The sequence below is a fragment of the Globicephala melas genome, chromosome 3, assembly GCF_963455315.2.
Source record: "Globicephala melas chromosome 3, mGloMel1.2, whole genome shotgun sequence".
In the NCBI taxonomy this organism is placed as follows: domain Eukaryota; kingdom Metazoa; phylum Chordata; class Mammalia; order Artiodactyla; family Delphinidae; genus Globicephala; species Globicephala melas.
This window is the reverse complement of record NC_083316.1, coordinates 70,002,122-70,029,068: the sequence shown is the minus strand read 5'-3', so window position 1 is coordinate 70,029,068 and position 26,947 is coordinate 70,002,122. Positions and strand designations below refer to the sequence as shown.

General features: G+C 35.3%; 1 protein-coding gene across 7 annotated transcripts in view; it reads left to right on the top strand.

The window, feature by feature from the left end:
- TMEM161B (transmembrane protein 161B) overlaps window positions 1-26,947 on the top strand; it is a 70,932-nt gene that overhangs the window by 1,047 nt on the left and 42,938 nt on the right. For 5 of the 7 annotated variants that reach the window (XM_060295989.2, XM_060295991.2, XM_030847259.3 and 2 more), the window contains exon 2: window positions 19,695-19,798. The exons of the other annotated variants lie outside the window; for them this stretch is intronic. In XM_060295989.2, coding sequence (XP_060151972.1) covers window positions 19,695-19,798 — 104 coding nt within the window. The remainder of the gene's footprint in view (window positions 1-19,694; window positions 19,799-26,947) is intronic. 7 annotated transcript variants of the gene reach the window in all.

The window sequence follows — 26,947 nt, the reverse complement described above, 5'->3', positions numbered from 1 at the left end:
TTTTGAAGCAAAGAATGGGAATTTGCAGGTGCTATGTCTGCCCTTGTTATAGGTAAACAAGGTGGGTGGGTAATTCCTGAGTCTTGCTCACCTAAGTCCTATGGGGACTGTTGGTTCTTTGCAGTAAGCCATTTCCAGATCACAGAAGGGTGGCAATGGGAGGATTTCTTAACCTTTGCTGTTTCCCAATATCACAGGGATTTGGTAATGTTCAAAATTGTCAGTTACTTGACTATATAAAAGATTTCAAATCCTCATCTGAAGACATTCTGTCTTGGAATTTGGAGTTTGCCATATTTTTTCAGGATCAAATGTTGACATTGTTCAGCTGCTGTGTATGGTGATTCACGTTTGAATGATTTATAGAAACTTAACTGACTGTGAAACAAAAGAATTTCAAAATAATGTGGTTCCTGGTGCTCTCTACCAGCTAACCTCTGACTCTTTCGGGCACCGGGGTGTGTGTGTGTGTGTGTGTTTGTTTCTTTAAACCTCAGTGAATGGTACAATTTGTAATCATTAACAGTTTTTTTTTCCTCCTTTTGTATCAATGAAATTAGACAAAGATAAGGAACAGTAGAACTGGAAGGCACCAAAGATAATAACTACCGTAACCACCTTCCCCCCTCCCCCCAACCCCAATTTAATAGAGGGAAGGATCTGACGTCTAGAAATAGGCAGTGATTTACTTAAAGTAGTGATAGTTTGGCACAGTCTGGACTATAACCCAAATCTCCAGTTCTTAAATTTCAGCTTAGTATTTGATATCTTGGTCTGAAAAGTTGAAGATAGGGTGTAATTAAAAACTTTAAATTGTCACAAAGAAGCTGAATGTGAACTTGTCAGTATTCTGTAGTAATAGAAGTAGAACCCCTCTCCCCCGCCAGCTCAAAAAAAGGTAGTTTTGTTTTAAGCTAAGGTAAACTCATGATGTTTATCAAAATGCCACTTAAGAGAATGTCACCTGGAGAATGTCACCAGGAGCCAGATAGTTTACTCTCCATTTTGTTATTGCTTATAGTTCTGAGTTAATTACTAAGCTTGCAGCTTTACCTTCCCCAACTATGAAATTGATAATGTCTGTATATGCAAGTGTGGTCATTGCCTGGAATCCTTCAAAGGAAAGGGTTTAGCTATTGTATGAAGTGAACAAGGGTTGAATTTGTTTAGGATTCAGCTTAGTTGAATTGAGGTCTTGTGCACTGCTTGGTCCTAATATAATGAAAAGGGCACAGAAGTCAGAAAACCCAGATTCTGCCCATTATTATATGAATTGGGCAAAATCACTCAACATAGATAAGAATTCCAATTTCCTTCTAGATAAGAGAAGTGGAACTTGATAGGAATTAAAACACCTTTTAACTCTAATATTTATGATTTTGTGACTTCACCCAGGACTTTTTTTCAGAATTTTCAGAAAGTTTCTGATTAAGTAAAATTTAGTCTGATTTCCACTGTCCTGTCCCCCCATCCTCAAGTTTGATTTTCTTTTTTTTTAAATCATTCACCTTTTCATTTTTTAATATATCAGGTTGGTAATACTTGGAATCTTTGTCAATATGTTTGATCAAGTAATTTACTACTGTTTTAAATACAATTATGGAATGGAAAGCAAAGTCTTTTTTATTTTATACCTTGATTTTATTTTTGTTTTAGTCGATATAAACTCATGATCCAGACCAAGAATACTGAGTATTCACTCTTAATTTTTTTGCTTTCATGTTGTGAGAATGGATAGTCCATAGAAAATTTACTAAAGGAATAAAACTATTACCTTTTTGAAAGTTATAGACCAACTTTAATCAAATAGATCTTTACACCATTTAGGCTGATTTGTGGGAGAAAAGTAGATTAGAGCTAAGTCCTGGAATTGTAGGAATCGCATGGCTTATTTTATCTATGTAACATCCTCTAGTAACTTTTACTGTGGGATTGTGCTGTGGTGTGTTAGTTGTGAAAAAAAGGTTGTGAACCTCTGCCTTAATCAGAGTTAATGAGAAAGTTTTCTTTTTGGGGAATGGGGAGGGCTGTTGGGAAGAGATAATGTGGTATAAGTTACAAGAGAAATACATGTAATGTGTTCAAAGAATAGTACAGAGAAAAGAAATTAATTCTAATGGGGGGGAGTCATGTAATAGGTGACTTCAACTGAGTTTTGAAAAGTGTATTAGGACACTAGTTCTCAACTTAAGTTCACATAGGATTCACCTGTGATGCTTGATAAAAATGCTTATCTGGTCTCCATTATTGGGGGGTGGAGTCTGAGAATTTAATTTTTAATGAGTTTTACAGTTAAGTCTGAAACTCGTGGTCCTTAAAGCACTTTGAAGGAACTCTAATGCAGACATTAGAAACTTTGATAGAGATATTGAAGTTTTTGTGCTGAGTGATAATCAGATGTGTGGTTTGTTGATGTGGTGGATTACTTTAATTGATTTTTGAGTGTTGAACTAGCCTCAAATACCTGGAATAAATTCCAGTTTGTTGTGGTGTATAATTCTTATACACTGTTGAATTTGATTTGCTGGTATTTTGTTTAGGCTTTTTGCATCTATGTTCATGACAGATACTGGTCTGTAGTTTTTGTTTTTCTTGTAATGCCTTTGCCTGGTTTTGGTAGTAGGGTAATGCTGTCCTCATAGAATGAGTTAGGAAGTATTCCCTCTGCTTCTGTCCTCTGAAAGAGATTGTAGAGACTTGGTATAATTTCTTCCTTAAATGTTTGGTAGAATTCACCAGTCCACCCTACTGGGCCTGGTGCTTTTTGTTTTGGAAGGTTATTAATTATTGGCTCAATTTCTTTAGTAGATAAAGGCCTATTCAGATTGTCTATTTCTTGTGTCAGTTTTGGCAAATTGTATTTTTCAGAAATTGGTTAATTTCATCCAGGTTATAAAATCTATGGGCATAAACTTGTTCATAGTGCTTCTTTATTATCCTTTTAATGTCCATGGATCTGTAGTGATATCTCCTCTGTCATTTCTGATATTAGTAATTTGTGTCCTCTCTTTTTTTCTTACTTGGCTTGTCTAGAGGCTTATTGATTTTATTGATCTTTTCAAAGAACCAGCTTTTGGTTTTATTGATTTTTTCTCTGTTGGTTTCCTCTTTTCAATTTCATTAAAAATAATTCACATTATTTCTTTGCTTTTGCTTACTTTGGATTTAGTTTGCTCTTTTTCTTGTTTTGTAAGGTGGAGCCTTAGGTGATTGATTTAAGATCTCTTCTAATATATGCATTCAATGCTGTAAATTTCCCTCTAATCACTGCTTTTGCTGTATCCCATAAAATTTGATTAGTTGTGTTTTCATTTTCATTTAGTTCATAGAAATTAATGTTTTTAATTTCTCTTGAGATTTCCTCTCTGACCCCTGTGTTATTTAGTCTCCATGTATTTTGGGATATTCCAATTATTTTCTGTTACTGATTTCTAGTTTAATCCCATTGTGATCTGAGGGCAGACAATGTATGTTTTCTATCCTTTTAATTAGTTAAATGTTTTATGGCCCAGAATGTACAGTTTGAAGGATGGATTCTGGTCAGGTTTCATTAGTTTGCCACTTAGTGGCAGAGATTTGGGCCTCTTCTCAGTTCTCTGACTTTTCTTCCTCTTCTTTACTAATTCTTTCCAAAAGAGGCTTAGTTCAAATAATCATAGAGACTGTTCTCTTGGTTAGCATTTGGTTGATTCAAGGTTGATTCTGTTTTTTTTTTTTTTTTTTTTTTTTTTGCGGTACGCGGGCCTCTTACTGTTGTGGCCTCTCCTGTTGCGGAACACAGGCTCCGGACGCGCAGGCTCAGCGGCCATGGTTCACGTGCCCAGCCGCTCCGTGGCATATGGGATCTTCCCGGACCAGGGCACGAACCCGCGTCCTCTGCATCAGCAGGCGGACTCTCAACCACTGTGCCACCAGGGAAGCCCCAAGGTTGATTCTTAAGACTGGTTTATACTTTGGGCTCTGTCCACTTTTTAGATAATTAATTCGTTTGTTTGCTCTGGGATAGAAGCTTAAAGCAAATACAGTTGATTTTAGAAAATGAGAACATATTCTAAAGTGTTCATTTTTTAAGAGAGAATTTATTATTTTCTTACTATTGTGCCATGGTTTTCCCATGTTACTAAGTCAAGAATGAACACCAACTTGCCCCAAAGGAACTTTGAAGAAATAAACCCGTTTTGTACACTGCCCTCCTACTCTTTCTGTACCACCTACCCTTGAGTTACAGAAAAAAAAATTTTTTTTAAGGTCCTGGTGAGATGAACATTCTCTTGTTTTTAACTGAAATGATTATGTCTTTTGTTTCACCAAACACTTAAAAATCATGCTCTTACTTCAAAAGTATTTGTTCAATCATTCATTCATTGTCTGTTAAGCAGTATCTGTATGTCATGTACTGTTCTCGGCAACAGAAATATAACTGTTTATAAAACAGAGACATTCCTGTCTTTATGGACCTTATGTTTTATTGAGAGAGTCTGACAATAATCAAATGAGACATAATATTTTTTAGTCTTGGTAAATACAATAAGGAAAGGTAGAACAGAGTTAAGGAAATGATTGGGGTGGTTATTTTAGATAGGGCATTCAGGAAAAGCCACAATGAGGAGGTGACATTGAAATAGATTTGAGTTCATATATGTATTCAGCCTGTATACCTGGTATCTTTGAATATGTGTTTATGAACTGCACCCTAAAAAAGTGTTATAGTGTCAGGCACAAAGCTCATAGTTTCTTTAACTATAGTGGGAATCTTTCAATAAAGCCATGTATTATCATCTTTCCATGCAGTGAACAGAAAAATAATAGAAATGTGTGTTTTAAAATCGTATATTAGTAGATGATATTATATTTTACTGAATAGATTACATTTTTTATGACATATTTTTAATCTTTTAAGTTATTACAGATCTTGGGAGAATATAACTTATTCACTCAAAGTATTCTGATTTTACATTGTATCTTTACTTACATTAAACAGACTTAGTAATTCTTTTGTTAAAGTAAATTAAATATCTTTTGTGTTTTGACCATAAACAAAGATTTAGGAAAACCTGAAATAATTTCACCTTTGATACTTTGATGTTGAAGCTCAGGATTTTAATATCTGACTATAGTGTTTTATTTATTTTTTAAAAATTGTAAGATGTTACAAAAACCAACTGCTCAAACATGCGTATCTTTAAAAATGACTTTGGGAAGAATACAATAAATATATGATATTGAAAGTCTGCTTGAACCAGAACTAGATGACCTCCATAGTTTGTTTCAAGGTTCTGTGATTCTGGATGTGTGATTTTGTGAATATTATTGATGTACTTTTAGTTAAATGTACATTGAGGGAACAAAGGAGGGAATATTCAATTTGTATGGAGTTTAAGAAGGATTTCACAAATGACTAGGTCTTTAAGCGTAAGTGGAAATATGTCAGGTAGATAAGAAATTGAGTGTTACTTTTCCTCAATAGCAATAATAGCTGCATTTATTTAAAGTTAATATTTATCTACTCTACTTATATTAACTTAACTAAATACTTATAAAGTTATTCAGTCTTGGGTTTTTTTTTAACTTCCTACTATTTTTTTTTTTAATCTCCGTATTTTACCTCCTTTTTTTTTTAACCTCTGTTTTACAGATGTAGAAATGGAGGCACAGCGACATTAGAGTAGTTCATCCAAAATCACATCTATTGGTGGTGGAATTTGACTTCTAAATCAGGCTGTTTGGCCACTGTACTGTTGTGCCAATCTTATTGTTTATCTTTGATAAGTTTTAACTTATGAAAGGATTGAATTTCAAAAACATTTTCCTATAGAAGTAATATTATAATTAGTGATTATATTTCTAGAAAATCCTTCCCAACTTAGTTACTACCTAGTATCACATCTCATGGTATTAGAGAAATTAATTATTACTGTCATGTGTAGCGCTAATGATTGGCATTTCTAACTCAGATGCTAAATACATCTGACACTGCTGCAGTAAGTCACAATAAGGATTCTGTCATATTCCTTTTACCTTAACTGGCACTCCTTCACGCCAAAGCATTAATTTCCCTTAGGCCTGGGGTTGAACTAGTAACACTGATGAAGTGTGGAGCAATTAGAGAACTGGGGATGAGGACCTGTGGTGAATTGGAATTTCTTATCAGCTTAAGCATGTAGTGTGTCACATTTGTTCCAAGCCTGTCTCACAGCCCATTTCTTTTCCTGAGGGCTCTCAGGATTGGCTTGCTTCTTTTCTTTTCACTTGGATTACCTATTGCTTGCAACTAGAACTTTGTTCCCTCCCTGAGTTGCAAAGAAGAATGTGGTCTTGTAGAGTATTTTGCCTTCCCTCCCAGACATTCAGCACTCTAGTAAAGGTTTTTCCTGCTAGAAGAATTTGTAAAAGTTATCTCCCCATGTAACTTCTGACAGACCATGAACTAATTATCTATCTATCTAGCTAGATATTTATTATAAAGATCCTTTAGGGAAAAAAATAGAAGTGCTAGATGATAATGATGAATCTTTGCAATAAATTTTTGGAAGTAGAGAGGTTTGGATTGTGAAGAAGAGATGAGATGGAAATACTAAGGGACATTGGTTAGAGAAAGGGAGACTTTTCTCCAACAGTAGAAATTACTTAGGAAGTAGGAACTTCAACAAGCTCCGTATTATAAATATATGATAGTAGACTGCCATCAGTTAATGTCACAGATAAGGCACTGCTAAGGCTATGGCCATTTTTCTTTCTTTTTCTTTTTTTTTTGCGGTACGCGGGCCTCTCACCGCTGCAGCCTCTCCCGTTGCGGAGCACAGGCCCCGGACGCGCAGGCCCAGCAGCCATGGCTCACGGACCCAGCCGCTCCGCGGCATGTGGGATCTTCCCGGACTGGGGCACGAACCCGTGTCCCCCACATCGGCAGGCGAACTCTCAACCACTGCTCCACCAGGGAAGCCCTTCCTAGTCCAATTTTAAGCCAAAAATGAATTTGAAAAGAATCTGGATAACTGCAATTAGAATTGCCAACGAAATATATATTCCAGTCAGGAGGGACAGATAAGAAAGCTTCGGTAAAATTCATTGTAGTGTAAATAGTAACTTTAACTGAGACATTAGTTCTTTAAAACTATTTTTTAATTTGATTTCAGCTAACATTTATTGAGTACTTATTCTTGACTTCAGTAGTTTCTCAATCATTACTGTCAGAAGTAGTTATGGTCATCATAGTTCTTTCTCTTGATAGTCACTAAAAATTTTTTCAAATCATAAAGAAAATGAATCATTTAATAAGAGAATTGGCCAAGTAGCTAAGTTTAAAAAAAAAAAAAAAAGGACTGTAGAACCTCTGGCGTTCACAAATCTAAGAGAAATTCCTGCAAACCACTATTTGAGGTAAGAATGCTGGGCAGTGGGCTAGGTGTACTCCTTTACATTAACTTGGAGCTCTGATTTCTATGTAGGTCTCCTATAAATATTAGCTCATTTAATTCTTATGAGGAAGTGATAATTATTCATTCCCATTAGCAATAACCACATATCACAGGCTTTGATGGTGGCTTAAGAAATGGTAAATATGTGAATGCCAACAATCTGTTGTTTATTTAATTAAAGTATTACAGTCATCATCAGTAGGCTTTTTTAAGATTTTGGAGATCATTTGCCAACTCCTGTCATTTTGTAGATAAGGAATGAGTCCTAGAGAGGGCTTCTCTGATTGCTGTACTAATGCTAGTTAGTGACAGAACTACCTCGATTCTAGTGTTTGATTATCCAACATATTAAAATATTAACAGTGAATGAATTTTTCTAACAGTTAATATTAGGGGTGCACATTAAGTTTTCTTGGCTTTTGTATTTGGCTTAAAATTTAGAGGTAAGCTGAAATTTTTATTTTGAATTGTTTAATAAAGCTTTATTAACACACTTACCAAAGTTTGAAAGTATTTGCAATATTTACTGCATTAAATTGAGAGGATTATCTTGTAAAAATAGCTACAACTCTTTGCGGTTTTTTTTTTAACATATTTATTGGAGTATAATTGCTTTACAATGGTGTGTTAGTTTCTGCTTTATAACAAAGTGATTCAGCTATACATATACATATATCCCCATATCTCTTTCCTCTTGCTTCTCCCTCCCTCCCACCCTCTCTATCCCACCCCTAAAATAGCTACAGCTCTTAACTCTGAGGTATGCAGAGTGCATGATATATTGTCTTTCAGTCTTAAAGTGAATTATTTTCTTCTTTATTGTGAATAAAGTTCAGTGTTTGGCATGTATAGGAAACTGAATATAGTGAAGAACAGTGGGCAAATTTATGTTTTATCCTTTTATTTCATCTAAAAAGTAAATATTCGACTTGTAATGAAAGCCTGTCTTGCAAGGCACTTTCCTGGGAATGGGGTTGGGGCTAAGAAATGAGTTAAGTACAGTTCTAGTGGGGGAGAGACCCTTAAATTACAGCTCAGCATGATAAAGTCTGTTTTGGAGTTATGCATATATTTTTTAGTAGCCAGGAAGGTTTTATAGAGGAAATGAATGTTGAGGAATGAGGAGGAATTGGTTAGAACAAGCAAGATGATTTGTAAATGTCAAATATAAATTTATTAGTTTTGACTAATAGCTTTTTTGAGTATAGATATGTAGGGACATTTTTTATATTGTCAGAAAATACTCTTACAGTTAAGGAAGAGTGGCAGAATTTAGGGATGTCTTACATTAAACCTTTTGTATTTTACTTATCAGTATTATAATAAAACATTTATGCCTGTTTTGCTTAGAGATAAAGTAGCTTGTTAACATCTTTAAAAATATTTAAGTTTTCATCATTTTAATGACTGTATGGTATTGCTTCACATGAGATATTGCATAATTTATTCAACCTACTGTAACTGGAAAGTTATCTTTTACAATAAACAACTAGGGACTTCCCTGGTGGCACAGTGGCTAAGAATCTGCCTGCCAATGCAGGGGACACAGATTCGAACCCTGGTCTGGGAAGATCCCACGTGCCGCGGAGCAACTAAGCCTGCGAGCCACAACTACTGAGCCTACGCTCTAGAGCTCGTAAGCCACAACTACTGAGCCCACGTGCCACAAGTACTGAAGCCGGCGCGCCTAGAGCCCGTGCTCCGCAACAAGAGAAGCCACCACAATGAAAAGCCTGCATGCTGCAGAGAAGAGTAGCCCCCGCTCAATGCAACTAGAGAAAGCTGCTTGCAGCAATGAAGACCCAATGCAGGCCAAAATAAATAAATTTATAAAAAAATAAAATAAACAACTATTAATTTCAACACATATGATGTTGAAATTAATAAAATGGTTTATGAATTATATTTAATTAGAGTGTCCCGTATTCTTGGGAAAAAGCATCTTGATCCTTGCACTCTATTTCTTTTTTTTCTTTTTTTCCCCCCCGGTATGTGGGCCTCTCACTGTTGTGGCCTCTCCTGTTGCGGAGCACAGGCTCCGGACGCGCAGGCTCAGCGGCCATGGCTCACGGGCCTAGCTGCTCTGCGGCATGTGGGATCTTCCCGGACCGGGGCACGAACCCGTGTCCCCTGCATCGGCAGGCGGACTCTCAACCACTGTGCCACCAGGGAAGCCCCTTTGCACTCTATTTCTTGTTGGTCTCCCACTTTGCCTTATCAATTTATATCATAAGAAAAATATCTAAAGTTTTTTTCAGAGGTTAATCAAATTCTGAAAAACGGCTTTCTATCATCATCTTCAGCAGAAAATCTGGACTGCTATTACTGAATATAGTTATGTCAAATTCATGCATTCTACTATGTTGTAGGTCTAATTAAGATATTTAGGGTGAACCAAGGCATTTTATTGAAGGTTTGTGGTTTTGGACCTTAGTTTTAAAGTACATTAAATTTCTTATTCTGAATTCGGAAACAATAAAAATTTCTGCTTGTACTTTTTACTCTAAAGAAATTAAATTTTGTGGTGCAAAACATCGATGTTGGCAAACCAGACTAATTCTGTAAACATTTAAATTTGAAAACCCATGTCGTTTGAGTTCAAATCATAGTTGTTGGTGATTGTGTTTTCCAATTCCCTTTCTGTCAATTTACCTTCTATATATTATGTGTATATAATTCTGTTTGTAGTAACAATTTGAACCATATGAAATTGCTGTTTTGTAGGTCAAAACAAATATCTGATTTCATATGATTCAATCAATATGTCTGTTAAATATCAATAGGTGACTTTATTCATATTCGTTAACTGCTTTCCTACCAAAACCTTTTATTTTCATTTCATTTGTTTAGCAAAGGCCTCCTTATTTTCAGGTCTGTTTACTGTGTCTGTAAGGGCTGGAGCTATGATATAAAACCAGATAAAGGCCATTGATAGCCTGTATAATGAACCCTGGGATTCTAGGGATGGTCTGCGGGGAGGAATTCTCCCTGCCTATTCATGATTGTTGTATGCTTTTATCTGCTTTGGCATTATGTGGAAGAATTTCTCTTCTGGGTGAAATTTAGATAGCCCTCAATTCTATTAAAGAACTTACTGGAAGTAATTGTTTTTAAAAATGCAGCTTGGGTTTGTCAGTCATCTACATGTATAAGTTCATCAGACCTTTCTTAAGTTTCTGGACATCCTCTCAGTCACATTGCCAAGATCTTGAGCTGGATGCGGTTATTTTTCAAGATCTCTCAAACTTTGTCCACTTTGGTCATTTCTTTGGCTCTCTTGACCAGCTACTTAATTATCCTGCAGATTTAACCTTTAACTCCACATCTTTCATTTCTCTGATGTTGTACCTGAGTTACTGAGTCATGCAGGCTTGTAGTTGCTTGGCAATTATTCATTCAATTCTTCCGTTAACTTTTATGTCAAAATTCTCACGACTTGCTGCCCCTCCCCTCTTTTGGTTTACAGATCAACTCCCCACCCCATCATGGTTTTTAGGGAATGATCTGAGGACTTTGAAATGATATGTAATGAGTTTTCCAAAATGACTATGTCCAGTGGAAAGCAGGACATCAAAAGTCTTGACCTAGTTTTTCCTTATCCCACCCCAGCCAAGTTATGTAACCTTTGAAGACCTCAGTTTTTCACTTTAATACGTCTCTATACCTTTTGTGCTTCTGTTCAGTAGAACAAGGTCTCATAAAGTTTTACTTTCAGCTTAGGCCTTCAGTCTCATCTCTTTCTGATTCATAAGCAATACCCACAGTTAACTCCTTTTTAGAATATTTAGCAGCCCCCTTATATTGGTTCCTTCCCTTTTGCCTTAAGTATGTATACTTTCCCCCTTACAAATGTATATTTTTATATGTGAACCTTTCTAGTAACTGTCATATTTTCCTCTTACTGCTTAATTTTTCCAAGGAATAATTATGGCCATTATTCTCATTTTATCTTTACATAATCACTTAAGTTTAATCTTTACCTATTGATACTTTTCTTGCAGAGATAATTATTAACCTCATGCCTAATTCCTTTTTTTTCCTCTAAAAAAATGTTCTTAATTTTGCTCTTGTTTTTGAAGCTGTTTTAGTTTAGGCTTTTATGGTGTTGGTTGGACTATTTCAGCAGATATCTAATCTAGCTCTTTGCTTCCAATTACTTTTACCCTCCCTCCACTTGATTTTTCCACTGTAGTGGCAGAGTTATCCTTCCAAAATATATTTGGTTTAGTTACTTCCAGGCTTAGGATCCTTGACTTATTTCTGAGTACCTGCAGAAGAGTCCATTTTGGGCAACCCATACCAAAATCTAGCTGTGTGGAACTGCTCATTATTTCAGCTCATGCCATTTACATTCTTGGTACAAATAGGTGTATCTGTCTAAACTTGTATTCTTTTCCTGTCTGACATTGGGATACTACTTTAACCTTGTGACATTGGTTTAGATGTCACCTCTGTGAACAAGTCTTTCCCAGTTCTCTAATGTAGATTTAATCACTCCCTTTCTTGGAATGCTCCCATGACACTGGGCACTGACCTCTACCATACCACTTATCACATGTTATTTGTAGGTGGCATGAGGGGTGGTTAACATTTTAAGAGTTTGATAAAATCAACACGTGATGGAAGAAATAAGTTGTCCTCTCACCTTGATCTTAGATGTGGATTGTTTGCAAGACCTAAGGTAGACTAGATTGTAGCCAAATCAATGGTATTTGCATGTCAAAAGATAGAGAAAATTTTAGATAGGTTTTCGCCTGAAGAAATAGGATTGGAAAGTAGTTTTGTCGTTTGAAAGTCTAGAAAAGCAGTTTAAATAGCCAGAATTGGACATACTTATCCAGAACTATTTAGCGTTGGAGTATTTTATACTCTAGAGGGCTGTTTTGTGTATTTCTTCAGACTTCATTGCTACATGAATGAAATATCCCTCAATGATGCCTTTTGCTCTGAATCACTACGTACCAAGCAGCCTGTTTATAATTTGACTTCCAGTGTATCATTAAGACAGTAATGGAGTGGAGCACTTAGTGAACTTGAGCATCTGATTCACTTGATAGCTTATGTTTCACTGTATATTAGTTGTTAGAACTCTTACAAATCTGATTATTGCCAGTCTGTCTGATGTAGAATTGGTTGCACCAGAGAAACATGTTCTGTGTGTGTTCTGAATGGCTGAGGATACAGCCAAGGTGGGAGGCCTGTGGTAGGGTTGTTAGTCCACTTCCTTGAGTTCCCTTCAGCCTACAACTTTTCTGTCAGTGGCTTTAGGATTCTGCCAGTCACTGAAACTAAAACATCTGAAATAACCTTTGAGACATTCCTGTTTTATTCTATAGTTGTTTTCCTTCGTGGGCAGTCACACTCAAAAGTCTGATTGGTTTTCTACTGACCAAGTTTTAGTTTTGTTCTTTCCTTCCTAGTTTCAACTGTTTCTACCTTAGTCTTAGGTTTTCTCTTTAATTGCTCAATATATTGCTGTGTCGAATTTTCCTTATATGTTACTTGTATTATTTTATTCTCCTACCCCTGACTGTTTAAAAAGCCTTCCAAGGTGATCTTTATAGACACCTCAGCTCGATGCCTCCTCTTGGTTTTTAAGACTCTTAACAATCTGAAATTCTGTCTTCATCTGATTTCTCACAATTCTTTGTCATATATTAAAGTCTGCTTTGGTTGAGTTAAGCTTTTTGCTGTCCCATGGTTACTCTGTTCACATTTGTCATTTAGCCTGGAAGTCCCTTCCTTGATTTCAGTTTACTCATCCACTCTATGAAACTTTTGTATTCAATTTTTTGAATTTTTGTAACTGTTGTTCATAGTACTATGCAGTTTTGTGCTCCAACATTGTCTTAATAATATTTGTTGTTACCTAATATGATAATCTTGGATTTTAAGTTCTGTTAAGACAGATTGTTTTGTAGTAGTGTCATTCATTCTTTCAACCCTACTATGTACGTTGAATTATTCTAAATGTCATTGCTCTGAGTATTTGGGTTATAATAGTCAGTGAAACACAGAAGTCCTTTGCCAAGTTTCTAATAATAGCCAGTAAGATATTGGATGTATGTTAGGCAGACAGCCTATATTTGTTAATTAAATTTTTGTTTGCTTTTCTCATTTATAGATATAAATAAATAATTTCTGTAGTGACATAATTTGAATTTATAGATTTTTTAACATTGTTTGGCCAAGACCCTAACTCATTTGTCACTATAATATATAGTGATTCTATATAGTTCTTATCACCAACGTAAGAGAGGCTGCACGTCTCCTTCCTGCAGTACTGCTACTACCTTTAGTGCAGTTCCTCCTTTCATACCTGGGCAGTTGTCTTAGTGCTGCTGGGTTATCCCTCATCCAGTCTTTACATGGTATCCAGAGCAACTTTTCTTAAATACTGATCTGGTTATATTACTTTTCATGAGTTTCCTTATTGTTTCCAGGCTAAATTCTAAACCTGTAAGTTTTGCGCTTTAGTATCTGGTTTTGGACTACTGTCATCCTATGGGAAGCAGATATCACTGATGGTTCATCAAGCTGATTCCACCGAGTCTTGACTCATGCTTTACTTTCCACAATCCCCTTTCACAGCTTTTTGCCCTCAGTACTCTCTCTCTCTCTTCTCTCTTGCTGTGTTCTCATAGAATCCTCTACCTGTTGTCTCATAACTTTGTATTGTAAGGGTCCATTTACTCTGTTAGTGGACTGGTTGCTCATTGATGTCAGGGACTGTGCTGTTTCTCCCTATTGTGTGCAGGTGGTTCAGTGCCTGAAGTGTGTTACTTGATAAATGTTCATTGAATGCACTGAAATGACTTAGTGCATTCGGTTGGAAATTAGGGGTCTGGGTTCTGGATAAGTCTGTGACTGAGTAGTTCTGTGGTCTTCGCTATTTGGACCCTGACTTCTTCATTTGTAAATTGTACAGAGATGGTTTGCTTAACTGCTCAGTGTGTGAATTCTAAGTTTTATGTGAATCTAGATTGAAATAACAAAGTTCGCCCCTTCTTTACAGTATAAATCATTTGAGCATCTCTAAGAAGTCTGTTTCAACATGTCTAGCTATCACTAAAATATGTAAAAAGTTAAGAAACCGAAAATAGCAACATCATTGGGTAACAGCCTCTTTCTTTTTTTTCCCTTCTTACTTATTCAAGGGGGGTGATAATTAAAACCCTTTGGGTGGTGTGAGTCCCAAGTATGTATGCTGATTTGCCTTCTGATGCTAAACAATGTATACTTTGTTTCAGTCTGTTGTCAACAGCAGAGCTAGTTTAATGAAACAAAACAAAATGTCAACTCCGCCAAGGTTGACATAATATTGTTCCAAGTTTGAATTTTAAAATTGCTGGGACTTCTGTGTTTGATCCCTGGTCGGAGAGCTAAGATCCCACGTCTTGTGGCCAAAAAACCAAAACATAAAACAGAAGCAATATTGTAACAAATTCAATAAAGACTTTAAAAATGGTCCACATCAAAAAAAAATCTTAAAAAATAAATTGCAAGATATTTGTTTTTAAGTTTGGGGAGTTTTATTGTCAAGCAAGGTAAAATACTGCTGTTTGATATATTTTATTTCTTGGAGAATTGTTTAATTTTCCTTGGTAAGAATTTTTTTAACCTACCCAGAAACGATTACTAACAAAAATTGAAATGATCATTCTTCTGTAGACTAAAGGCAAATAACTTTTTCTTGCTCTTCATGGCCTCAGGTTAATAGATGTGGAAAGGTTGAAACCTAAGTTGCCCCAGTGTTTCACCCTTCTTGGGTGCTTATGAGCTGTTTCATAATTGACTTTCCCCAGTTCCGGTTATCAAGAGAATTGGGGCCTAGGGGCAATGAATCCAGACAGAAACCATCTCTTTGGTCAAGTTATTGTTTTGAGGCCCTAATAAAACCATTAAGGCCACTTGGGTCAATGACCCATATGGTTGTGTGTTTGAGAGTTCAGCCATGATGGACTTTATCGTTTCAGCGCATATCTACCCAGTTTAATAGTTTTTTCTTATGAAATTTATGTTTGTTTATGCTTAAATTTACTTAAGCATTATCTTTTTGTTGTTGTTGTTGTTGCGGTACGCGGGCCTCTCACTGTTGTGGCCTCTCCCGTTGCGGAGCACAGGCTCCGGACGCACAGGCTCAGCAGCCATGGCTCACGGGCCCAGCCGCTCCGCAGCATGTGGGATCTTCCCGGACCGGGGCACGAACCTGTGTCCCCTGCATCGGCAGGCGGACACTCAACCACTGCGCCACCAGGGAAGCCCCTAAGCATTATCTTTTAATTAAAAATAATGAAAAATATTCAGGAAATTTGGTTTTTAAACATTTCAAAAATTCTGTTTTGTATAAACTTAGACATACATAGACATTTAAATTGGTCAGTGAAGGCAGGTTATTTAAATGACTTGTTTTTAAATTTCAAATGATTGTGTCTCTTAGTTAATGAATTGAGTACTTTATATTTTAATATGTTAATCCCTGGCATGAACACTGTAATTGTCAATTGTATAGTAATGTCTCAAAAATTGATCTAAGTTTAGTATTAATGATATATTAAATTGATAACATATAATTCTATAAAATGGTTATTTTGAAAATATATTCCGAGGACTCTTTTCTAAATATGTATGAAAAGGAATAACTTTGGGGACATATATTCCATATAATTTAAAAATTACTTCTCCAAAAAATTAGGTAGATTCTTGTATTGGGAAAAAAGCAACATATTTTCTTTCAGTACCACATATATAGTCACCTAACAGCTGATTCATTCTCAGAAAGATTTATTGACTTCTATTAGAAAGTTGGAAGAAAACTTCTATTATACAATATATTTAACCCAGTATGTAGATGAGGTTTTGAGAAAGTATTTTCATTTAAAAAGATGGAAATGGCATAGTAAGGTAAATGAATGGAGTGAAGTTACACTTTTCCATTGAATGTTTTTTAGTCAAACATTAACTACAACATTGAGAATGAGTTTGCCTTTCTTGGGATTGATCTCTTTAGTTCCTCCTTTGCCTCAATGTACCATCAGTCTCTGAATTCTTCAACAATATCCTTAAAATGCATTTTTCTTCTGAGTACCAGAGATAACCACAGTAATTTAAAGCGTCATCATTTCTGGTCTGGATCATTGCAGAAGCCTAGTTGCTATTCTTAATTCTAGTCAGTCCAATTTGCTGATTTTTGATTGTTTTTGCCTTCACATGGTTTACATTCTTCAGTAGTGGGTTTATCAGCAGTTTATGCTTAGTGATTTGGAGTAAGAGGAGAGAGTTTGGCAAGATGCCTCTTTTTCCCAGTTCATCACAGTCCATCATATATATATATCTTCCAGATCAGTCTTTCTGAAATGCCATTTAATACCTGTAACATTTATTAGGTGTGACTAAGATATGATTTCTGCTATTAAGGAGTTTACACTTTAATAAATTGTTATATATGTTTATGAGAGATTGTACTAGATGACCTTGAAGATACTGTGATACTATCACATTTCTTTCAAGGCTAGATTGAGGTTCTAGTTTTGTCCACAAAACTTTCCCTGGCTAAAAAATTATCTTTTGCTTTTAAGTCTATAATCTCAAATAGACTAACCTTCTGACCTACTTGCTAATGTATTTCTTGGCCTTGTTCTGCCTGAAAGAGTTCTTTGTAGCGGCATTCATTGTATGGAGATTGCAGAACTTCTATCACAATCTACATAGAAAATAGGATAGTAAATTCAAGTGATAGGAAATGTGAAAGAAAAAAGGTAAAAATGTAACCTTTGATGTTAGGTGAATGTAAAAATGGTCTGAATCTTAACCCAATTGATAGAATTTAAGGCATTAAAATATGCACAGTGAAACCAGAGTTGAGGCAGGTTTCAAAGGCATTTTAAAAACAGTCCTGTTTAAGAGCCATTTTACTTTTTTAAAGAACAGTAAGTACATTTTTGTTCTCTTTTTAAATTAGGCATTTGTTCTTTTACTAATTGATTTATAAGAACTCTATATAATATCTAACAAGTGGATTATCCCTTTGTGATATGATTTACATATACCTTTTCCCAGTTAGTCTTTTGACATTGTTTATATTGTTTCTCTGTGAATAAATTTGATTTGATTTTTCTTAAAATCTCATATTGTTGGAGCAGTTTTAGGTTTGTAGCAGAACTGATCAGAAGGTATAGAGGGTTCCGTATCCCCTGTCCTGGCATGTGTGCAACCTCCCCCAGTATCAACATCCCACATCATGATAGTGCATTTGTTACAGTGGTGTACAACCTATTGAACAGTTGATGAAACCTGATGTTTGCAAAATTTTTTTGTGTTCTTTTATCACTTAGGAGACATGTCATTTTTTATGGTATGATTCCATTTATTTTGTTTTTAAATTTATTTTTTATAGAAGTAACATTGGTTATTTTTTGCAAAGTCTCTTGTATTCTTGAAATTAAAAAAAATTATCCCACAATAGTAGTGATAATAATGACAATAGTACTAATTCATATTGACTGCTTACTCTGTAACAGGCACAATTAGTAACCACAACTTGATTAATAGGTAGGTTGAATTATTAGCTTCCTTTTATAGAAGAGGAAATAGAGGTACAGAATGTTTGAATAACCTGTCCAGAAGGCATGCAGCCAGTAGATGGCAGATTCTGTCCCAGGCAGTTTGGGTCCAGAGTCCATGCTCTTAAACCAGATAAACTATACTACTTTTTAAAAAACATTTTAACATTTTTTTAAATGCACTTGTTTGGCATTGAGGAAGGAATTCAACTTTATTTTTGGACTGCTTAGATAGAGGAAGAGCCAACAAAGAGGAGTATAAAGAAATGGTCATCTAGGTGGGAGTAAAGCAAGGGATTTGGTAGAACTTGTTGGGATTCTGCTGAGATTTAAGATAAGGAAGGATAATTTGGCAAGGTGAAGTGATTGTGATTGTAGGTGTTTTAATGGAATGGGCTGAAGCAGAAGTCAGATGGGAACTGTGTGGGCATATGAGAACATAGAAACAGTGAAAACAAGTCTTTTGCAAAGTGGCTACGTATTTGAAGAAGGGAAGGGCTGTAGAATAAGAGAAAATTATTGGTATTTTTTAGAAAGGTGAAAGGTGTTAAAATGCTGATAGGAAGGATTTAAATAGAGAAGAGATTAAGGAAGATACTGGAGGGAAGCTATTCATTGATTAAGTTTCCTGAAAATCAATGAGAGGATTTGCTCTGAAGCATAGATAGAGGGATTTGCTTTATACTGAAGATGCTCTGTTATTTCTAGAGGGTGTGGAAGAAGAAGGGTGCAGATGCAAGTGATTGTGAGCTTGTCCATGGCAAGTGAGAGTTCTCATTTGATGCTGTTGTTTTTCTCTCTGTGAACTGGAAGATGTTCTCTACTGAGTAGAGAGTTAGAAGTTTGGGGGGCGGATAAATTAGGAGTTAAGGATTAGCAGATACAAGTTACTATATATAAAATAGGTAAATAACAAGGTCCTATTGTATAGCACAGGGAACTATATTCAATATCTTGAAATAACCTATAATGGAAAAGAATATGAAAAAGAATATACGTGTGTGTATATATGTATGTATGGATAACTGAATCACTTTGCTGTGATTGTAAATCAACTATACTTCAATAAAAAGAATTTTTTAAAAAAGTTTGAGGGAAGTTGGAGGTGTGAGGAGATGGGAGAAGGTTTGAATTAGGTATTACGGAGAACAAGAGAGGAATTGATGAGAGCAAACTACGGGCATTTTTGGACCTTGTTGAAGGCCCACCCACTGGAAGTTGGTGATGACAGTATTAATTAAAATTTTTTTTCTAGTGACTTTCAGGCCAGTTCTTCCATCACACTTACTATAGTTAATGCTCTTTAGTCATTCACTACCACCCTAGAATTTAAAAAAATGCATACTGCTTTTAGACCTAGCCAAGGTAGTGTTTTAAGTGTGTTGAATAGAGTAACTTTGGAGAAGGATGAAAAAAACAAAATCACCATTTTTCACTTCATTTTGGTACACTTAAGTAATGGAGAACGTTTCTTGGGAATAGATTTTGAATGTGTATGCTACTTTAACTTGTAGAGGATTATGAGAGGGGATCATATATTTTAAATTTAAACATATGTGGTCTTGAATACCTAAATGGCAGAATAATATGTATTTTGGTAGTAAATCCATCTTTCTTAAAGTATAATTTTCAAAATGTATAGAAAGCTTTTCAGCAGTGTCCTCAAATCTAAATTCGTTCATTGTTAAACTTGTTTGTTTGTTTCTTTACACAGGGTGTGATAGGTATACAGCTGGTTGTTACCATGGTGATGGCCAGTGTCATGCAGAAGATTATACCTCACTATTCTCTTGCTCGATGGCTACTCTGTAATGGCAGGTAAGGCAAGGATAGGCTGATTCTGACTGGCACTTTCAAATCTTTGTTTAGTTTACCAGGCTGATTAACTTCCTAGAAGTTAAGTGCTAATTCCAATTTTCTAAAAACATGAAAAAAGAAAATAATGAGGAAAATCTAGCTTCCTTATCTCTTACTTGAGATATTAGTAGTTTATCTGTTTAGTACAAAGGTAATTGGGTCATGGTCAAGAATTTAGTCCCTTCCTTCTCTATCCCTTTCTGTCCATGGCCACTGGAACTATCACATGACTTTTCTAGTTACCTTTAACAAAAGTTGGTCAACAAGAGGAAGAGACTATAAATCGAAGTGCTTAAATATTTTTACCATTGTTGGAAAAAAGTGATTCAAAGCACATATCCTATTATTGGTGACTTACTTGAGAGTTATGAGAATTAGGGGCCCTTTTTTTACTGAAAATAATTTTAAACTTTAATTTAGTAAGGAGGCGATGAAGTTGTTTTGTAGGATTTTAATTTTGTTTACTGCACTTTAAGCTTACTACTGTCCCCTCCTTCTGCAGAGGAGGTAAGTTACCTTGCTGAAATTTGTACAATAAAAGAATAAAATCAAAAGTAAAGAAGTTAAATATAGGAGGTGTAGTGAGGCAAAAGCCGTAAAACTCTGCATACAGAAATACATGCCACAATCTTGTATAATTATGAAAGGTAAATTATAGATTTGGTACCATGACTATAGTTTTACTCCAATTATTTGTCTCTAATAAATAACCAAATTCTATTATTGATTTGTATATCAGTTTTCTTTTGTTTATTAGACCGTTTGAAGTTAGAAAGCAATGGATAGCTATTATCCTCGTAATGATTTCATATATTGCAAGACCAATAATAAGCAATTCTATCCATAAAGCTTAAATTTATTTTCTAGTTTCAAGTATATTCTTTTTCTCTAATGCTTTATACTTTTTCCATATCAGTGTTTAAATAGGAAAATATTATTTAGACTGCTTAAAAAGTTTTTTTGAATACTGATAGGCACACACGTGTGTGGAATGCGTGAGAGAACAGCAGTTTAAAAATGTGTATTTTATTAGCAAAGTAAATAATGACTAAAGTTTTAGTAAAGTTAAATAAAAGCTTCATCAAAGCTATTTATAAGTGAAAAAAGTAAATCATCTGTGACTAGTTTTTAACTGTGTACGTTTATGCCCTGTGCAATCTTGCTTCCTTTTTTTGCTTAGCAAAAACCCTTTTTCGTAGATCATGAAAGAGGGTGAACATCTGCTGGAAAATACCATTAATTCTAAATAAAAGGAATCTGAATTAGTAAACTAAGTAAAATACATATTAAGGTAGCTTGTTTTCTACTAAGAATTGCACACTTGTAGATTTTGTTTATGATGAGTCTCCAGGGAGACTTCCAGGTCTCTTTCGGCTTTAAAGATCTTTGCAGTCATGTGCCTTTTTAGTCTATAGGCAACTTCTACTTTCTCACATAATCTGCATTGCATTTGTTTCTATAAAACTAAAACTTCAGAGCTTGAAAACTGATTCTCTTTGTTAATATTGGAACAATATATTTAAAATCTTTACTCATTTGACAAGTATGTGTCATAAGTATATATATTGCTAATTTGAAGAGGTGCTCAACCTTCAAAAATAAACGTGAAGTTGATGTTTTTCGTGATCGTGATTTGCTTTTATAAATAGATTAACTTTAGTGGTAATTAATGCTGTCTCTAATTCCAAATCAGGTTCCAAGGATGCCAATCAGGATTTTCTAGTAATAGTTACTCTTCTGCTGTAGTTAGTTTCATTTCCTTTCTGTTTTTGTTTGTTTTGCTCTGTGTTCTTAAGATCATCTATTTTTCTTTAATATTAATTCTGAAATTTTTAGGTCATGAAGCTATATTGCTCCATGTTGTTGCCTAACTCTGTTGAATAAGAATATTGATTTTATCATTTTGGGATAATTATTGTTTTGCCAACCTTTTGTGATATGAAATGATACTGTTTTAATACTAAGAAAATCTAAAATCCCTGCTAAATTGCTTATGTAAAAATATTATTGATCAGAAACGACAGTTTGCATTTTAAACCATATGATGTGGCTGAGTTGAAGGAGAAAGATCTGAGGGCCTTCTGAGATTATCGGCTCTAAAATACTTGAAGAAATTTAAAGGGAGAGGCTTATGAGGACTTTTAAAATTATGAATAGTGTAGGATGGTTTGGGAGTGACTATATTGAATAGCTATTTAATAGAACTATTCAAGTGAATAGATGTGTAGATACCACGATAGGTTAATCATGGGTATGACAGAAGAAACTTCTTTTTAGTTTCGGTATCTGTCGACTTAATATTTATTCCACTAGTATATCTTCAAATTGTAAGTATTCATATTTTCCTTAAAAGTTATGGCTTCTCTTTTTATCATGTAAATTAGTTTCTGTCCATATCTCTCATCAACCTCTGTCTCTTTTAGAATGGAAGGTGTGAAGTGGCACCTGTTTGACTTATGTTGACTTAATGAGTAAGCCTGCCAATTTCCTGAAGAAGTCAGTACCTTGAAGGAATTAGCAGTTTTTGCTTATAAATTAACCTGCTGATTTTTTATGTTAAAAATTGAGTAGTTTTCTAGCTCTTGTTAAATAACATTTATATATTGTAATTAGTATTGTAGATATCTAGTTTTCAAAAAAATAATGCATAGTCTTTAGCCTGGTTTAATTCCATTAATATTACCTTTACAGTGTTATAGAACTTTGTACTGATAAAATTTTTATTTCTGTTATCTCATTTGAATCTCTACACTCTGAACTTGGAAGAAGGAGATGTATTGGGATATGTTATGACCTCAGAAATCTTGGTGTCTGAACTTAATAAAAGTTTCTCACTCAGTTCCTCAGACAGGAATCAGGGTCAAATGGGGGTACCTGAGAGGGGTCAGTCAGGCAGCTCTCTGTGTAGCTCCTTCACAAAATGATGATTCAAGGATTCAGCTATCCTTCAGGTGGTTACTTAGGGATTCTAGGCTTCTTCTGTCTTGTGGCTCCTTTGTTCCTTCTGCTGCTTGGAGTCCTTCTATTAGATGCTATGCCGGTTGGCAAGTAGAGAGAGAGTGGGCTATGGATTTTTCAGGAGATTCTAGGGGCCAAGCTTAGAAGTAGATATATCATTTTTGCCCACATTACATAGTCTGGAGCCCTATGACTGGTTAAGGCCAAAGTGCACAACAGGTTGGGAAATACACTTTTCATTGTGCCTAGGAAGTAAAAGCAGGATTGGTAAGTGCCTAGTCCTTCTTTGCTGTAGGTGATATTGTCTCCACTTTTTTTTTTTTTTTTTTTTTGCGGTATGCGGGCCTCCCACTGTTATGGCCTCTCCCGTTGCAGAGCACAGGCTCCAGACGCGCAGGCTCAGCGGCCATGGCTCACGGGCCCAGCCGCTCCACGGCATGTGGGATCTTCCTGGACCGGGGAACAAACCCATGTCCCCTGCATCGGCAGGTGGACTCTCAACCACTGCGCCACCAGGGAAGCCCATGTCGCCATTTTTACAGATGAGAAAATTTTACTCCTGTTTACATACTGAAAAATGAAACAGATCCAGGCCTTTTACCCTGGAAGTCTGATTCATAGTCTAGTAATTATTTGATTTATGGCTGCTCATCAAATTCCAGACCCTTGTCCTGGAACAGACATACTTGAACCAAGGTTTGAATTTGGTGGAGTTGAACTTTTCTACAACCACTGTGACTTCTGCTGGCAGTTTATAGAGTAATTTATTGAAGGTTTTCTTTTCTACCTTTTTTCCCTAGCTGTGCTTAGCCTTCTAGAAGATATCCTCAGGTTATAAGCAGTATATGGTTTCTCTTTACTTACTTACTCTTTACTTATTCTTCTGGCTTCTCTAGGATTACAGTCACCTTTTATTCTAAGTTAAAAGGCACATCAGCATTTTTCTGATTACCAAAATCATGCTAAGTGTGAAGAAGAGTTTAAGAAATATCATCTGTTACAATTATACCTCTCCTCACCATTTGAGATTAAATTTCTTCCACATTACTAAATTATAATTATTTTGTATTGCATTCTTCCAGTTTTTTTAATAGACAAATGTTTTTCTTCTAGAAAATGTTATTAGTTCTCCTTGTTTTACATGCCTTTTTATATAACTATCAGACTGTTGAGCCATTCCTGCTTTAACAAGAATTTAAGTAGCAAAATTTTTCTTGCCATAACCTGTGAGCAAGTATTACCGACCTTGAAAAACTCAGGTGCAAAGAGTCTAGTGCTCTTAGGTTGCTCTACTCTCTCCTTCCTCCCCAAAGGAAAGAAAAATTGTGGAAAGTTGGTTTCTCTTTACCTTTACTGTGAATTGCTTTCCCTAACGCAAGGAACATTCGTTCTAACCATTGCTCAGGTTGCCTAAAGACGTTAGCTCTTTATCATGTCCAGCATACCACTGATCTGTAGCCAAAGTATTCTCTACTTTCTAATGTAATTAAAGTTCGTTTTTGTTTTGAAGTTTGCTTGGCCCCTCTTTTCATGGAGAGGTAAGTGATAGGTTACATTCTTTGTACATTTGAATAGTGGGTTTTGCATGAGGAGTAGGATTTTGCTTTTTCTCCCTTATAGCTTCCTTGCTGAACCTGCTTTCCATTTTCCTGATTGTTCAGCTCAAACCTTATGCATTTTTCTCTACCCCTTTATTCCCCTAGGCTCTCACTTTGGTCAGCTACTTCCCTTCATATGTCCCTGACTCAAAATATATTACGGTTGGATTTATTCTGATTTTGTCTCATCCTATATTGGGTAAAGAAGGTGTGAAAACACCCTATTCAATTGCTCTTAACTCTTTTTGCCTGTTGCCTGATCGAAGAATTTACAAATTTCCTTTGGTGAGAGAAACCTACTATTCAAATGCACAGTAGGTGGGACCTATGACCTAAGGGAAAGGTTTAAACCTTAAGCTACTACCCTTATGGAATGCCTGAGTCCTTGCTTTCCTCCCTTAGCTGTCTTAACTTCCAGCTCCAGAATGTCATGATATTCTAGTAAAGTTTCCAATAAATAACAAGAGAATGTATATGTATAATAAATGATACTTTAGTTACTTGTACTGAAAGGTTTTCTAGGTTTTAGGTGGTGTTTGTTTTCCCTTAGTGTTTTTTTTTTTTTCACTTCTAAATTATTATTTAGAGATTTAGAATGGAGACTAAAACTATGTTGTGGCCTATGTTGTGAAAGAGTTTTGTGTGATTATTTATGTGTTAAAGTTTTTTTAGCTTTCTCTCAATACTAAGCTTTTCCATATTTGTTCATGTTCAGATTTTCATTTTAAATTTCTGAAATTTTTACTTCTGAAAAATTTTTAAGTAGTTTGCTTGAAATGGCATCGCTGCTTAAATTTTTTTTAAAGAATCTAGGTCAGTACATTCTGTATTTTCTGGTATATGTTTTTTCAGTGCTCTTGAACTGCCTTAGTAAGAAAGGTTGTAGCCTGATATTACTTTGTGTAAGAGGTTTATGCAAGAAAATTATTGAAAAATTATTTCAGTGATTTAGTGGAGTATAACACCAAGTTGGCTTTGTTATCTGAGACACTGCTGACAGTCTGAATATAAGTGAAAATAGCCAAAGCAAATGTCATAAAACACAATTTAACTTAAATGTAAGAGGTTCAGTTTTGTAGTGAGATTCTATTAATACTTACTGTTTTTAAATTTTTTTCTATTACTAACACAATACATGCCTATGATGTAGAAAAAGATGGTAAATTGATAAAAAGGAAAAATAAGAGGCAGCAAACTATATTCCTCTCAGCTAAAGACAATCTCTGTGTAAATTTTGTTGTATTTCCGTCTAATTTTTTCTATTCATATTTTCCCCTCATGGATGTGATTATTTCATGTGTAATTTTACATCATGCTTCTTTTGCTTAACATAAAGCATTTTTCTCTAATTGTGGTTTTGTAACCGTTATTTAACATCGAATCTAAGGCTGATAAACTTTTATATCTGTCTTCTAAGCCCATATTTGAAAGGCCTAGTGCATCAGGGGCAAGCAGATTGCAAGTCATTTTGCAAAGGAAAAGACCAAAAATTGAGACCAGAACTTAAAGTATAGTAGATGGGAATCATATGATATGAAATCAAACTGTGTATGAAGCATTGACTGTTGAAGAAAATTGTGCAACTGTACCTTTAGGTTTTACTTTGAATTCATGTCCTTAGATGGCTACTACATGCTACCTGGCAGTCTTTGTGTGTTCCACTTCTCAGACAGCTTTTTCAACCCAAATCCTCTCTTCATTTATACATGCCTGCCTCAGCCTCACTCTAAGCTCTTGAAACTGGAGCCTGTTGCTCTCATCTTCATGCCATCAAACCCACAACCCTTGTTACACGTGCAGCCTCTCTTTGTTTTTTTTTTTAATGTTTATATATTTTAATTTTGGCCTATGGAGGAGGTATCCTGCTATCAAGACTTAACTCCAGCATTTGTGATCTATATCCCATTCCCTCTAACCTTCACCCTGACTTTTTTCTTTGGCCCTTTCCTCTCTTCTTTGCCATTAATTGCTTCCTTTCTGTTGGATTATTCCTGTTAGCACACTTTTTTTTTTAAGGTCTCCCATTAAAAATAATAGCAACAACAAATAAGAGTCACAACTCTGCCTCCCTTCCTTCTTAAAAAACAAAGCCCCTCCCATATCTATTCCTTAGTTTGGGGCCTATTTCCCTGTTTTCCATCAATGCTGAATTTGTTACATACTTGTCATGAACTGGATTTTCCCACTTCCTTAGTAACTATTTAGCCTTCTACCATGTTTTATTTTCCCCTTAGGTGACCTTATTCATGCCTGTGGATTTAAATACCACAATTATGTAATAGCCCCAGGTTATCTGTGAGCTCTTGATTCTAATATACAGTAGCCCTCTTGATATTTTCACTTCATGTCTCATAGGTACTTAAAAACTCAGCATGTTTAAATTCTTGATTTCTTCCTGCTCTACTCCATGTCAGAAAATGTGCCACCATCTTCCTCAAATCAGAAGTGTAAATATTATCCTTCATTCCATCCTTTCTTTCCATTCCTTACCTTACAAGAACTGTTGATTCTGAAATATATTTCCGTGCTATTCTTGCCTTGTTCTAATTCACAG